The sequence below is a fragment of the Monodon monoceros genome, unplaced genomic scaffold (genome assembly GCF_005190385.1).
Source record: "Monodon monoceros isolate NGI ecotype Baffin Bay Population unplaced genomic scaffold, NGI_Narwhal_1 Super_Scaffold_2, whole genome shotgun sequence".
Classification (NCBI taxonomy): Eukaryota; Metazoa; Chordata; class Mammalia; order Artiodactyla; family Monodontidae; genus Monodon; species Monodon monoceros.
In genome coordinates, this window is record NW_021703776.1 from 72,784,454 (window position 1) to 72,798,915 (window position 14,462).

The following is a 14,462-nucleotide window of genomic DNA, read 5'->3' on the forward strand; positions in this document are numbered from 1 at the left end:
AAAGCAGCTGTGTAACGCCTCACGTGTCATTGTGGAGAGCCTGCTGTGTTCATTAAGTAGTTCCCAGTTTCATTTTGCCTCGCCCACAAAGGCACAATAGAAACCAAGGTAGGGGAGGGGATGGCACAAGAGGAAAATGCAACAATGCCACTTGTGTCCCGTGTATTAACTCTGAGTGGTCCAGGTTTTCGGTTTCGTTTTTAACCAAATACATGTACATTTTTAATTCCTCTGAAGTGTATGTTTTTTTGGACGGAGATTTTTTAGGAGGTTTTTAGTCACTCATGAAGTAGATCAAATTCATAAAATAGTTCAAATGACCTTTTTTCCATTCTTCCTTGCCCTGCGAAATCAGCGTGTTACTATTTGCACTTGCAAAAGTTCTGGACATTCGGCTCAAGCCACGAGGTTCTTGTGGAGCAGTGTCGTGTCTTCGCAGTGAAAGGGACCAGGCGGTGGGAGGTGAAGCTGGCCCAGCTCATGCAGTGCCTCCTCCACTCTTTGCAGACCCCCACTGCTTATCGCACACTTTGCTGGGCCCCGCACAGCAGGGTGGACCAAGGATAGAATTGCAAACAGAAATTGTGCTTGCTTTTGTTTAGTGAAGCCAAAAGTCTTAATATTATTTTATGAACTTGATGTAAATGACAACTGACATGAGAATGAGAAATTTTAAGAGCACATAAGCGTCTTTACAATCCCAGGAGTTGGGGGCAGAGGACAGTACAGAAAGTGTGTGTGTGTTTGTGTGTGTATTCTTTCTTGAGTCGTATATAATCAGTGCCTTCACCCTCTCCAAAAAGACCAGAACTGATTAGAAGAAGGAAAAGACTAACTTGGTGCACAAAATTTGTATGCATGCCAAGTACTGGAGTAAAAAATATTTGGCATCTGACTGAAAAGACACCAAGCAACCATTTGATGTCTATGGTTGAACACTCTCAAGATCTTGCACTCCTATATTTCATTTAAAAAACTGCTCCCTGAAGTGCAAACTGACTTCAATTTTGAAGAAAATTTAGCATTCAAATTTATAGCCACTTTGAAAACTGAGGGTTTATTTATATCATATGAACCTGAACAGATTCTTAATTACAGCAGCCCTAGTGCACATGGAGAATCTGGATTTCAAAAAAAAAAAAAAAACCTTCCACATAGGTTTTTCTACATTTTTGAGATGCTTTCATAGCAGCCATCATTCATGGGAAATAGTATTAAAATCCTGCCATATTGCAGTTTAAATTTAAACGCACTGCTTCCCAGTAGAGAGTTTAGTGTATCCTGTAAAGGCACTAAATGGATTTTATCGGTTTTGTAATTTTTTCACTTCTCTTGCAAGCCTAATTCTACTGAGAGATGCTGGTCCCTTTGAGTAATCTTTGTGTGTTAACAACCTGTACAGGGCACTCCTCTCTTGCTTGTTGTAATGGGCAAAATTCATCTTGGTTTGCATGAAAGAGAAGGTCTGATTGAACTAGGGTGAGCCTTTCATTTTAAGAAGAGTTAAAGTCTGGGGTGTTTTTAATGTTTTAATCTCTGTTTAAGAGGTTTCTGTTGTGAGAGGAAAATTGATAACATTTTTACCTCAGCCAACTGCCAGCACACTGGCTCTGCTCTAATCCCACGTTTATAGTGATTTATATTCTCCGTGGCAATGTGCTGTAACCTCGGAGTGATACCACTGTGGTGCAGATTGACTGCATTCCAAATGCTGGAATCACATACATAATGTTTTTACTTTTAAATAATATTCAGACACCAGAATAAATACCATATGTGCACTGATGCTGGTTACAATGGAACCTTGTCATTTCTTGTGAGGGAGAACATTCTTTGTTTCTGATTTCTGTTTGAAATAAGTATGCAAAAGATAAATATGTACATTGACAGCATTTTGAGAAGGCTCAGGTAATTGCACAGCTGAGGATGTAGCTAGGAGTCCTTGAAATGTAGCATTTAAGACTGAAAAGGCTGCTGTGTTGCCACCATCCCTTTTTGACACACGTGAAGGCAAGGACTGTAATCTGACATTCCCAGTGTAGGGTTTAGTTTTTATATTTCATAGCTACAGCATTCTGTAGTTACCGGACATCTGTTGAAGAAAAATTACCTCGAGTACTGTTCACAGAAACAGTGAGACTAACGTGCTGATGACCTCGTAACAGGGAGAGTAACACACGTGATAACGGGAAGAGATGGATTGGTTGGAAAGTCATAATTCAGTGTGAGACCTAATGTTATCTGATGCCACGAAACCAGAACTTACGTGGCCTGATATCATCAAAATACAGATAATCAATCTCTCCAGATCCATTTTTTCCCCACATGATGTTGAAGATTTAAAAGTTTCATAAAGTTTAGAAATACCTCCCAAGTCATGCATTTTTAGGTTCTTGTTTTCATCCATCTTGGTTGGAATTCTAATCCACCTAGACATATTTTTTAAATAGACATGCTAGAATGCCTTTCATATTTGTGTATCTGTGACACGATCCAACAAGTCAGTCCACGTTTGCTTCTTGGGGAAGCATTTCAATCCAGGTTTGTGTTATTACCATCAGGTGAGCTATATTGAATTAGTGCTTACGACGTTTTCGTAATATTTTGTAGATGAGGAAACCCTGGGCATTGGAATTGCTGGCTTTCCCTACTCCTCTGCACCCCCATCCCCACTCAGTTTTGTGAGGTTCTCCCAGAATATATAGTGTGAGGTTAGTGTGTGAGGCATACCTCATAATGCATCTCTGACAGCTTATCTAGCACGTGACTCAGAGTTTGGGTACGTCTTGCCTCCTTTATGGGAGCTATTTGTAGAAGTGTTCAGTGTGAGACCTAATGTTTTTTATAATTTTATAATGTGAGCCATTATAAAAATGCTCAAAAGTCTCTTTGTGGACTTGAGAAGTTATGAGACAAATATTGTACCTCTAACGTATTGTCTCTCCTTTGCAGCTTTTCGGATGATCCCTTATCCCTTGGAAAAGGGGCATCTATTTTATCCTTACCCCATCTGTACAGAAACAGCAGATCGTGAGCTGCTTCCATGTGAGTCTCCCCCCCATAATCCTCCCTTTGGCTGGTGAGGGTGGTGTGCCAAAGACTGGGATGGGAAGAGGTGGAAATGATAAATGTTTATGATGTTCCTTGTCTTTTATTACTCTTCTCCCAAACCCTGTCCTCATTTGATAGCATAAGCATTAAAGTGAGTTATGTGTGTAGGTTTGGCTTCCTGCTTCTCCACGTCTCTCCAGATTCATCAAAGGGAAAGACCCGCCCAGGTCTGAAATGTAGATGAAGAGCCATCATGTACTGGTTGGTCTGAGCGCAGAGACCCCTAGTTTGGGGCAGATGCCCCTTGCTGGGCTGATCCACTGTGCGGGGCTCGGCCTGGGCTCTCCCTCTGGTCAGAGGCAGTCTGCACAGACCGGAGTCTGGAGGGGAGGCACTGGCTTCAGAGGGAGCTGCAGATGAGCCATGGGTGGGAGGGTGGCACGGGGGCGCTGGCATTGTGGCCAGAGGCGGAGTCGTGGGCAGGGTGGGGCTGCCCTCTGCGGTGATGCGGTGCTCTTGGCCGGCGGGATTTCCCGTGAGCATCTCACGGATGGCGCACAGTGAGCTGGTGTAACGTGTGCAGGGGACACGTGCAGCCTCAACACTGTATACAGCAGGCGGCAGGCAAACCCTGCCCTCGAGGGCCTTACAAGCTAGCAGTCGGGGGGCCCATACCACACGTGGAAAGTATGATTTGGTTTACTGTAATGCAACATTGTTTTGACAATTCCGGCTAAATAGTTATTATCAAATTATACTGTGTATGAAGAGCATGTCCAGGCTGTTCATGTGGCCCTGATTTAGGATATACTTTCCTCCCTCAGATAATACGCTCCAAATCTTGGTTGCTCTCTCTTCCCCGTCCTCTCTTCTGCCACAACCACCCTGCACCAGCCCCAGCTACGTCACATCTCATAGCTGTAACATATTTAAATGCTTTGCCAGGAGGGCCAGTATAACTGTGGAGCCCTGAGTGTTGGCAGACTGTCTAATGCCCACGTTTTTGAGCTGGTCGTAAATCTCCAACGTAGTGGGTGCAAAACAAGGCTGCCGTCTCAGGTTGAAAGAGCGGGAGGCAGCTCTCTCATTTCTTTGCAGGACAGACCCGCTGGGAGACATGTTACCTCGGGAGCTGGGAGACCTCAGAGGGGTGTGGTTCCTCACCATCTGAGTTTATTGTGGAAAAGCGTCGGGTGCCTCACTCTGCATTAGATTTGATTTCAGAAATCCCTGTGATGGGCCCATGCTTTACCTTTTGACTCCCCCTTCAGGGAGATCCTTGTTAACATTTACAGTTTCTGGTAAGAAAGGCAGTTTTCTGAAAAGTACACTTTTACAGTGTTTTAATTGAGTCCAATCATGTTTCCATGGGGATAGATTCACTATTAGAACAAGATTACAGTTCTTAAAAGAAACTGTCTAGGAATAATCTTTACAGTCCTGGAATAGAAAACTATGGCTCACGTTTATTTATTTGCATGCAGTGGTTCAAGTCTGGTCTCCCCTCAAAATCGTTGGGTGCTGAGGGTGAGGATGGGGTGGGTGGCTTTACATGTTACCTGCGTGCTGCACGCGAGTGGTGTAGTGTCCACGGTGGTCCTGAGCACACGTCCACCCATGAAGAATCCTAGCAGGTTGACATCCCCGGATTCAGGTGCATGTGCTCGTTTGTACTTTGTCCCTCCTTGGCCCTCTACACCCTCAGTTTCAGCAGAGTGGATTACTGCTTAGAGCTGAAAGGTCGAGGAAAGACTTGAGACCTTGGATTTCCTGAGGAAGATGGAGCCCCTCGAATCTTTTGGTTTGAGTGGCAGTGTAGCTCACACACAGCCTCACGGCTCCCCTCCACTGGGCCAGCCTTAGTTGCTTTTCTGTCTGTGCGGACCACTCGAAATTTAAAAGTTATGAAAGGCTCTAAAATCTCCCATTTTTGTTGGATGGATGGTCCTCGCTGGATGTCTCTCTATCAGGGTGGCACCCTCCACTGACATAGTTAGATTGTACCAGGAAAAAATACAAGATACACTAAGATCACCCTATCACAATGATTTAAAAATTACAGGAAAAGTGAAAACCTAGAGAGAGGATTTTGATTTTTTGACTTTGGATTTTCCAGGTTTTGTTCAATGAACATGTGTTTTATAATTTGAATAAAGTTTTGTTTTATTTGTGTTTGCATTTGCAAAAGAAATACTGTATTTTAGGCATAGATAGTGTTACTGTCCCTGCCCATGAGTGTGTGACATCCCCAAATTAGCCCTATCATGCCCTAGATAGAGTTCTGAAGGTTGAACGTGGACTTGGGAGAAGCAGATAGGCCACCAAAGGCTGGCTGAAATGTGGGCTCTTCTTCGTTCCAGGGCCCTACCTTTTTCATTTCCAGCAGGCTTGAGCCAAAGCTCTGCAGAGTCAGTCCCACCTACAGAAATTCCCTGAGAATGCATTTTACTGCAGCCCTAACACTTCCTTTTTGATCTTCTCCACAGCTTTCCATGAAGTCTCAGTTTACCCAAAAAAGGAGCTTCCCTTCTTTATCCTCTTTACTGCTGGATTGTGTTCCTTCACAGCCATGCTGGCCCTCCTGACACATCAGTTCCCGGAACTCATGGGGGTCTTTGCGAAAGCTGTGAGTATTTGCCAAGGGGGAGGCTGCAGGCAAGGGGCAGGGAAAGTCAAGAGAAGCAGCATAAGAGAAAGAGGGGAGTGTTGTGTAGAAGTGGACGTGCTTGTATTGATCCTTTGCATACTGTTCAATTTTCATTATCATCGGTGAGATCAAGGGTTGAGGGTCAGAATGAGAAAGTGTAGCTTGTTTGTTACTGCATGCCTTGCCTATTTCACAGACACAAAAATTCTCAGCAGCTCCCCTAAAAGAATGCATGAGGTCTAAAAGAATTAAAGAATTAAGGGAATCCTAGCAAATGAAAAATACTTGGGAGGTTTTTCAGTTTTGTATAAATTGAATGACATCATTTCTAATCTTTAGATATTGTAGGTCTTTCCTTCAAGAAAGATAGAATTTACATTTTCAAAGATGATTTAAATTTAAAAAGTTCTAATGTCTACAAATTAAATGGCTTGTTTGGGGAATGAACTGAGAGGGTGTGAAGGGTATGTAGTATTAAGAAGTATACAGATATGATATTTAGAAGTATGGAAATCCATTAAGGGTCTTTAAAGAGGGTTATGGAGAAGAGCTTTAATAAGAAAAGCCATCTGCATTGACAACCAAGAACCATTGTTTCCTTGATGAAAAGTGACCATTTCAGCTTGCACATGCAGTGAGGATAAGTTTACTGATTTTGCCACAAAGGAGTTTCAAACAGAAGGAATAAGGAAAAGAATATCAATTGTTTCCCTGGAACTCCATTCTGATTTCAAGGCGAGTGGAGTCAGCAAGGATGATTTCTAACTTGGCTGGGTTGATTTAATCCCTTTCCAGATGATTGACATTTTCTGCTCGGCAGAGTTCAGGGACTGGAATTGCAAGAGTATTTTCATGCGTGTTGAAGATGAACTGGAAATCCCACCGGCACCTCAATCTCATCATTTTCAAAACTGAACTCATCACCCTTCTTCCCCCACCACCACAACTGCTCCTTCTCCTGTATTCCTGATCTCCGCCAGTGGCACTGATATCCACCCAGTTACTCAAGCCAGAAACTCAGCAGCCCTCCCAAACTCTTCCCTCTCTCACTCCTTATATCCTGTCTGTCTTGGCTTTCACAGTCTGTCGGCTCTAACCTCCTGAGCCACTAGGCATTCGGTAAATGTAATTCACCTCTTCTTCCCTTCCTTCTTCTCCCATGGCTGTCTCTTAGTTTGGATCTTTGTGATTTCTTGCCTGGACACCTGCAAGAGTCTTAACTGGTCTCCTTGCTTCCAGTCTTATCCTCTGCCAGTATTTCTTTCATACTGACAAAAGAATGATCTTTCTAAATTGCAAGTCTGAGCATGTCACTTCCCTGCTTGAATTTCTCCAGTAGTTTCCCACCAGCATCAGGATAAAGTCCCAGATCTTTAGCATGGCATACAGGGTCCTTTATGATCTGGCCCTTGCTTTCCTCTTCAGCCTCATCTCTCTCCCAACTCTTGCACAGACACTGGTCTTGGGCCACAGTGAATTGCTTACCATTCCCAGATGCTTTTGTGAGCCTCGGTGCCTTTGCACGTACTATTTGCTCTGCATGGAATGCCCTTCCCCATTATCATCAGCACTTGTACAGCCTACTAACACCTCTTCATTCTTTTATACTCAGCTTCCTTTCTAAGTTTCTCCCAAGCTGAGTTAGATGTTTCTCCTCTCAGCTCCCACAGTATTCCATGAATACCTATATTACGTTTATTGTACTGTATTATAATTGTTAAAAACTTGTCTGACCCCCTTGTAGAATGTGAGCTCTTTGTGAGCAGGACTGTGTCTTCCTCATCTCTGTATCCCCAAAGCTTTGCACAGTGCCTTGCACATAGTAGGTTTTCAATAAATGATTATTAAATAAATAAATGGTAGTGGTTTCTGCAGAAAGAATCAGTGTAAAAAATTAGATACAGCTTAGCATTTCTTCTCTTCTTTTATAATTATGATCACAGACAGAGTTGAAATGGACCTTAAATTGCCTTCAACAGTAACTTGATGAAGGTCACTTAGACTCATCTGGAATACTTTTAGCGATGGAGTGTTCACCTGTTCAACGTGGAAGCCCATTTCAGTACTGGATCACTCAGAACTCTTCTTGATCCTGATAAAATCTGCCTTCCTTTAATTTCCACTTATTTCCTATTCTACTCTCCAAAACTGTAGTGAACAACTCTACTTCCTCTTGCAATTTCTTGAGGCAACTAATATATTCATGGCCACCTCTCACCTCTAACTTACTACCTTCTCTTTTCTTCAGGCAGAATGTCTTCAATTTCCTTAAGTCTTCTGTACATGATACGATTCCTGAACCCAGCATCACTCAAGCTGCCTCCTTGGATGCTCCCTAGTTTATGAGCCTATGCTATTCATTATTTGCTTCTATTCCCAAGCCAACCTTTGAGTTAAAGCAGTTACCAAAAGTCTGAGTAGATTAGAGTGTCACGTAGTAAAATTTAAAATAAGAATACATTTACAACATTAGACAATGTCATTCTTCATTGAACTAACAAGCAGCTCTTGGTGGGAATTTAGGATCAGGACAGTGATTCTCAGCCCCTAGTGTGCATAAAATTCACCTGGCCCTACCACCGGAAGTTCAGAGCCTTGAGTGTTAGCACCTGGGAATCTGCGTTTTTAAACAAGCCCCGCCTCCCCACCGATTCTAAGGATGGGGGTTGAGGACCATTTCCTCCAAAGAACACTGGTCTCAAAAAAGCCAGCCTTTGAGCAGCCGTTTGCAGGTGCATGGTGCGACGTCAGAGCTGTTGAGGTGACAGGTTTCTAGGAACCAGCAGTTTCACCCCGGCTGCTCCTTGAAATCATCTAGGGAGCTTAAAAATTACAGGTGCCTGATCTCCCAATCCTGGGCACTCTGACTTAGTTGGTCTGGGATGCAGCCTGGGCATCTGAGTTTTCAGATGCCCCCCTAGTGATTTGGGTATGCAGCCAGGGCTGAGAGCCCCTGTACTGAACTGCCTGAAACTGCGTCGCCCAGGGAGAGGCCTGGGAGGAATGGAGGGTAGTCCATAGAATACGGCTGGGTGTTCTCTAGGTAAGGCTGTGTAGCCTCCAGAATATCACAGAGATGTGTTCGTTATGGATATTAGACCAAGGGCCACTCTCCTCATTTAATGTTCCCAAAGCTTTGTTTTTGAGTCAAGGACCAGATGATTAAATAAAATATAAATTTACCTTTATGATCCTCATATTTTATACTCTACCAAGGTGTGGTAGTTTGGTCAGCTACTCATAGTTTTCAAAAGTAGTTTAGATAAATTTGCTTTTAAACCTCTGTCTGGAGGATCACATTCATCTTGCCCTTCATTAAGGTTTAGCAGTACTAAAACGTCTGGAGAGATTTCATGGGGAAGGAAGATGGATGGCCTGAAGGAGACAAGCCCCATCTCCCTCCTCCTTCCCCCCACTGCTCCGGAGTCTTCTCCACATTTTCACTCTTGTCACTTCATCAGGCCCCTCGTGAAGCCCCCCACAGGTTATCACAGCTGCCCTATAGGCTGCCTGCAACCATTTGCAGCTTGTGAAAATGATTTTCTCAGACCTCGCCTGAGATAATGTCCCTGGGATAATGACTCAGTAGATGGAGAGAGATTGCACTGCCACCCGCCAGGCTGCGTGCAGCTTGGGAACTCTCCAGTGTGTTTACATGTTGATATGCAGCCAGTAAGGAAGCCCGCAGCCAAGTGTGAGCCACTGGAAAATAGTAAAATGAGAGGCTTCAACTCTCTCCGCCTAATCTAATCTACCTCAATGACTTAGGACTAACTCTTCCTAGAATGTTTGGTTACCAAGATAAGGTTGCTCATATAAATAAGTGATCATTCCAAACCCAGCCCCTCACAGAATGTGGGAAGGTCAGCATGCTGACCTCTTCTGTTTGAAGGGCCCTGTCTTTCCTCCTCTGGTCTCTCTCCTTCCCTGAGATCCAGCCCCCTGACTTCTGACTCTTGTCTTCAACTTATACGCCCTGACCTCTTTGAAGCCTGATATTGATCACAGTGAGATGTCAATTGTCTGATTGCAGTAGGGCACCTGGAACTTATTCAGATAAGCAGAGGCGTTTCAAACGTTAACGAAGCACGTTGCGAGCCATGACCTTCTTCTAAATAACGGTGTTTCGGGGAAAAGGAGGATCAGGCGATTGAAGTGTTGCTCTCTCTTTTTTATTAGTTCAGTTGTTTTTTCTCACCACAAGACACTGATTGAATTATGGTGCATTTTGGACCGTGTATGTCTGCCCCCAGGACAGAAGTTTTGGACATTGAGACAGATGAGCTGTTCCAGGGTTGCCTGGTGTTGCTCATTCAGACTTAACTTTTCAGGCAATAAAATTTCCCAAGTCCCTAAGTGAAACTGTTGTTTCTCTATGTGCATTGGTTGAGTCTTCGGCCAAAAAGTGTTGACTGATATTCAGACGTGCAAAGAAACATCCTAAGTAAACAAAGCTTGTTCCACCAAACTTTCTTTGTTTAATGTCAGAAGCAAGCCACTGACCTTTGGTTACTAAATGAAAAGGGCTTAACGCTTCCAGGCACCCCATTACATTTTGCTGCTTCTTCCTTGTGGGCGAGGGTTGGGGAGGAGGTCTCGGAGAGCGCTGCTAAGGAGGAAGGTAACCTAGCAACAAAGGGTGCGCATCACAACTGGGGTGCTGCGAGAGAATTAGGATCTCTAGGAAAGGGTTCAAGGCATTCTTTTCTCAATTGTCCCAAGGATAGAACATTCTAGATATGAGGGAGAGCAGTAAATGATCACATACATGGGAGGTATTAGGAGTTAATTCTCTTGTGGAACCTGGTCGAGAAGCACAGGTGTGTCCAGGGGGCCAGGGCTCACTGCATCTTGCTGCGCAGGGTGGAAAGAGGGGCATTTACAGACCACAAACTGGGCGAGGCCTGCCCCTTAAGTTCCAGAGGCCTCCCTTTTACGCTTTTTATCCAAGTCAGGTCAGTGACCAAAACTAAGCAAACAGACAGGCCTTTATCTTGAACCAGCTTTGTAACAACATCTCCATTCATTCTGCTACCCAAGCTGAGGCTCCCTGGTGTCCCCCCGTTTAGTGTATGAAGTCGCCCAGGGTGTAGACTTTGAGCGATTCCTATCATCTAACCACACTGGCTCACGCTAATGCATCACTTGTTCCCACCTCAGTCACAACTTCGGTGGTTATAAATCGGTTTTGGATTAGGTTTGCAGGATATGATAACTTCACCAGCAAAATCACCTTGTTCATTGGGCCTCATCTTCCTGCCACTGTCAGGATCCTCGGTTCATCCAGACTACTTCAGCACCTAGCTCCTCTTTATGGAGCTGAGTATTATAGGCAAATGCTGTGTGTTATGGAGCCTTGACAATCTCTGATTACAAACAAATGAATAAATGTTATGTGTAAATATTTTTAATTCTACAGTTTTATCATGTCGGTCTGATACAATCAGTAGACTTGTTCCATGTCATCCTCTCAGAACTAGGATTTTACAAACTCTTTCAGGGGCAGCTCGGGCAGTAATTACTCATTCCTGGGCCTAGTATCTCCCACAATGCCTTCCAACCGCATCCAGCTCTAAACTGAAAAGGACAGGCAGTCCATTAAGTAGGGTGTGCATCCCATGTGGTACTGTGCACCCAACCAAGGATAATTTCAGAAGGTTGCCAGGCATTGCCCTATATCTAACACCCACTTGAGGAAAGAGCCATCCTACCTTCACTCAAGTACTAACGTGGCTGCCTTTTTCTTAACTGCAAGTTCCTTAACAGCCTGGCACTCAAGGCCCTCCCCAGAGTTATGCTAGTTGCTTTTGAACTCTACCTCCATCTCTTCTAGTCATACCAGCTGCGTTCCCCTTTCTGTTCCAGCTGTTTATTGAGCCTGGAAGGCCCACCTGCTCACATTTCTTTCCTTACCATTCTTACCCCATCTCTGTCTTTTCATACCCCAGCCATCCACTGGGGACTATTTCAGTCACCTCATTTTCAGTTTTTCCTGTTCTTTTCGACAAAATGGATTCTCTCCCTTTCCCGAACCTTCCTGGTGTTTTGTTTGTGCGTCTATCTTCTACTCTGTCATGGTCTGCCTGGTATTGTTACTTTGCTGGGTACAGGTCTTAGTGGCTCCCTTCCCCAACCCCTAGGCTTTGAGCTTCCTGACAGTGGGACTTTTGTCCTAGACGCTTTTATATCTCACCCAGTACTTAAGTGCCTTACTGAGTAAATATATTCAATTGATGTAAAAGATGCAGTACAGAGAAGGGTTCCGAACCTTATACTCTCTCAAGTTTTCGTTACACAAATCTCGCACTTGATGGTCCTGCCATAATGTGGTACAGGCCTTCCCAGTTTGCATTCTACTGGTTGTTTAAAAAAAAAAGAAGAAGAAGAAGGACAGATTCTGAGGTCATGTAAATTTGGGGAACTTGCCTACCATACCCCTTCTTGAGGACCCGCAATCCATAGAACATATGACCAGTAGAGGAGACTGTTTTAACTTCACTGCATGCAGGTCTACTAATTTGTCTGGCCTCAGACCATGTTCCCCCTCTGCGTATGTACTCATGTCCTACAGCACACTTCTGTGGGAAATTCTTGGTAGTGTAGACTGTGCTGTGCTATGGGCAAGGGATTGGGACAAAGGACTCCACAGTACAAGAACCAGACATTGAACCCTAGTGAGACGATACCTTGGTTCTGAACAGAGAGCAAGGAAACCCATCCAAACACCCGTCTTGTGCCTGATTGGGTTAGGGCACCTCTTCTGCCAGATGCTGGATGGCTTGTGGAGGGAGGCTGATTCTTCACGAGAACATAATCAGAACAGATTTGAGATTATGTTAAATGAGTCTCAGGCAAGACGCCTGACTTTCCTAAAAGGCACAGATAATAAGCATTATTCTCTACGTGAAAAACAGAAAGGAATTCAGTAACCAAACGAAAGAGATCCCAAAGCTCTCCTCAGAGCAGCACCTTTTCCACAAGGACGTGTCGTCCATGGACTGGCCAGCTTGCTGCCCTCCCCAAGGCTCCCATGGTGCTCACCACTAAGCAGGTAGTTCAGAAAAGAACATGGGCTGCAGGTGTTTGGGAGACAATAGGATCCCAAAGCAATTCACAACCATACGACAAACTGGACTTTTTTTTTTCTGTTGTTGCCTTTTCCACTTAAAGTTCTATAACTAGGCAAGTAGGTGGAGAAGTTGTCACCATTTTTTTAACTCTTCTGCTCACTTGCCATCCATCTGTCAGTCCCTTTTGATGGCACTGGTCATCTCCATGGGCAGCCCTCAGATCCTGAAGTCTGGTTGGAAGGCCTCAGAACTGTGGGCAGCTGTCAGAGGAGTGAAGGGCCTGTCAGCCAATACTTCTCCCCCTCATCCATCAGAGCCAGGGGGGCGGGTGCAGAAGCTGGAATGTAGGTTTGTTCATCAACCAATGTTTCCTACAAACATAAATATGAAATCTTAGCCTTTGGAAGCTTTTTATAATGCAGAGATGTAAGATGAAAGCATGAGTTGGAGAGGTTCGTTTTGATGTCTTGAACAAGATTTCTCCTGACTTCTCTGCTTTTCTCGTTTGTTCACAGTTCCTCAGCACTTTGTTTGCCCCCTTAAACTTTGTCATGGAGAAAGTGGAAAGCATCCTCCCATCCAGTCTATGGCACCAGCTGACTAGGATCTAGGGAAGCCCACCCGTTCTTCCACTCACCTCACCCAGTGGGCTGCCACCATCTCTTCGTGCCAACTCCTTGTGGACTGCAAGAAAGCATGACTTTGAAAAAGGGAAGCCATTCCGAGATTTTAAAACCTTCATGGACTGTCTGTTCCATATTAAAAGCTGTTTTTGTTGTACAAAATTCATTGATGTTCAGTTCTATTATATTTTGCTTTCAGAAAAGAAATAAGTCAAAAATAAACTTTTGTGTATTGCAGCAACCAGTTGTGTCTTCCAGCCCTAAAACTGTTGGTGTCCAAATAAACCTACAGGTTACATTTAATTTACTAAGGCCCCAAATCTGCTCAGTGCAACACAATGGTTTTCTATGCTAATGGAACTCCTTTCACCAGGCCCTCGGCACCCCTACGGTTGGTAGCTTAGAAAACAGACTCTCTTTGGCTAAAAAGTACCATCTTTTTCAGCCCCAAACTGTATGTCCTCATAGGCTAAATGCACAAAAGAAATTTCCAGCATGAATGACAGGAAGCATGAATGAAACGAAATGTATGTGCCATCCCAGGTTGTTCCAATTCAGAGACTCTACTCACGGAATAGAACTCAGCACTGTGGTTCTAGGAATCATTTTACTTCTGCTTTCTGAAAACTTGTCGTGAGAAAAAAGTTCTGATGAGAGCTACAGAGCCAATAGTCTATTGTAGGACCTGATCACTTTCAACATTGCCATTTTTTAAATGATTTCTCATAAGGGTCATTTTTTTTTATCATGTTTTCATTCTTGTTGCTTGCGTGTGAGCGTTCTCTGAGTGTTTCCATGATCTGAACCATAGTGGTCGTTTGTCTTCACCATCTTTGAAAGCCTTCTACATGAGTCACACCTGCCAAGCATCTCTTTTTTTTTCTTTCTTTAACATCTTTATTGGATTATAATTGCTTTACAATTGTGTGTTAGTTTCTGCTTTATAACAAAGTGAATCAGCTATACATATACATATATCCCTATATCTCCTCCCTCCTGCGTCTCCCTGCCACCCTCCCTATCCCACCACTCTAGGTGATCACAAAGCACGGAGCTGATCTCCCTGTGCTA

The 14,462-nt window shown here is 44.0% G+C and overlaps 1 protein-coding gene across 6 annotated transcripts in view; it reads left to right on the forward strand.

Moving 5' to 3' along the window:
* The window catches only part of ST7 (suppression of tumorigenicity 7), a 253,601-nt gene extending 239,922 nt beyond the window's left edge, over positions 1-13,679 (forward strand). For 2 of the 6 annotated variants that reach the window (XR_003795251.1, XM_029233721.1), the window contains 3 exons: positions 2,953-3,045; positions 5,538-5,677; positions 13,284-13,679. Coding sequence is in view for 5 of the 6 variants with exons in the window: in XM_029233721.1 (XP_029089554.1) it covers positions 2,953-3,045; positions 5,538-5,677; positions 13,284-13,379 (329 nt within the window). In the remaining variant the exon portion in view is untranslated. Of the gene's footprint in view, positions 1-2,952; positions 3,046-5,537; positions 5,678-6,493; positions 7,519-13,283 lie in introns of those variants that run through there. The other 4 variants (XM_029233723.1, XM_029233719.1, XM_029233720.1 and 1 more) reach the window with 2 other exon arrangements.
* Positions 13,680-14,462: the final 783 nt, after the last annotated feature.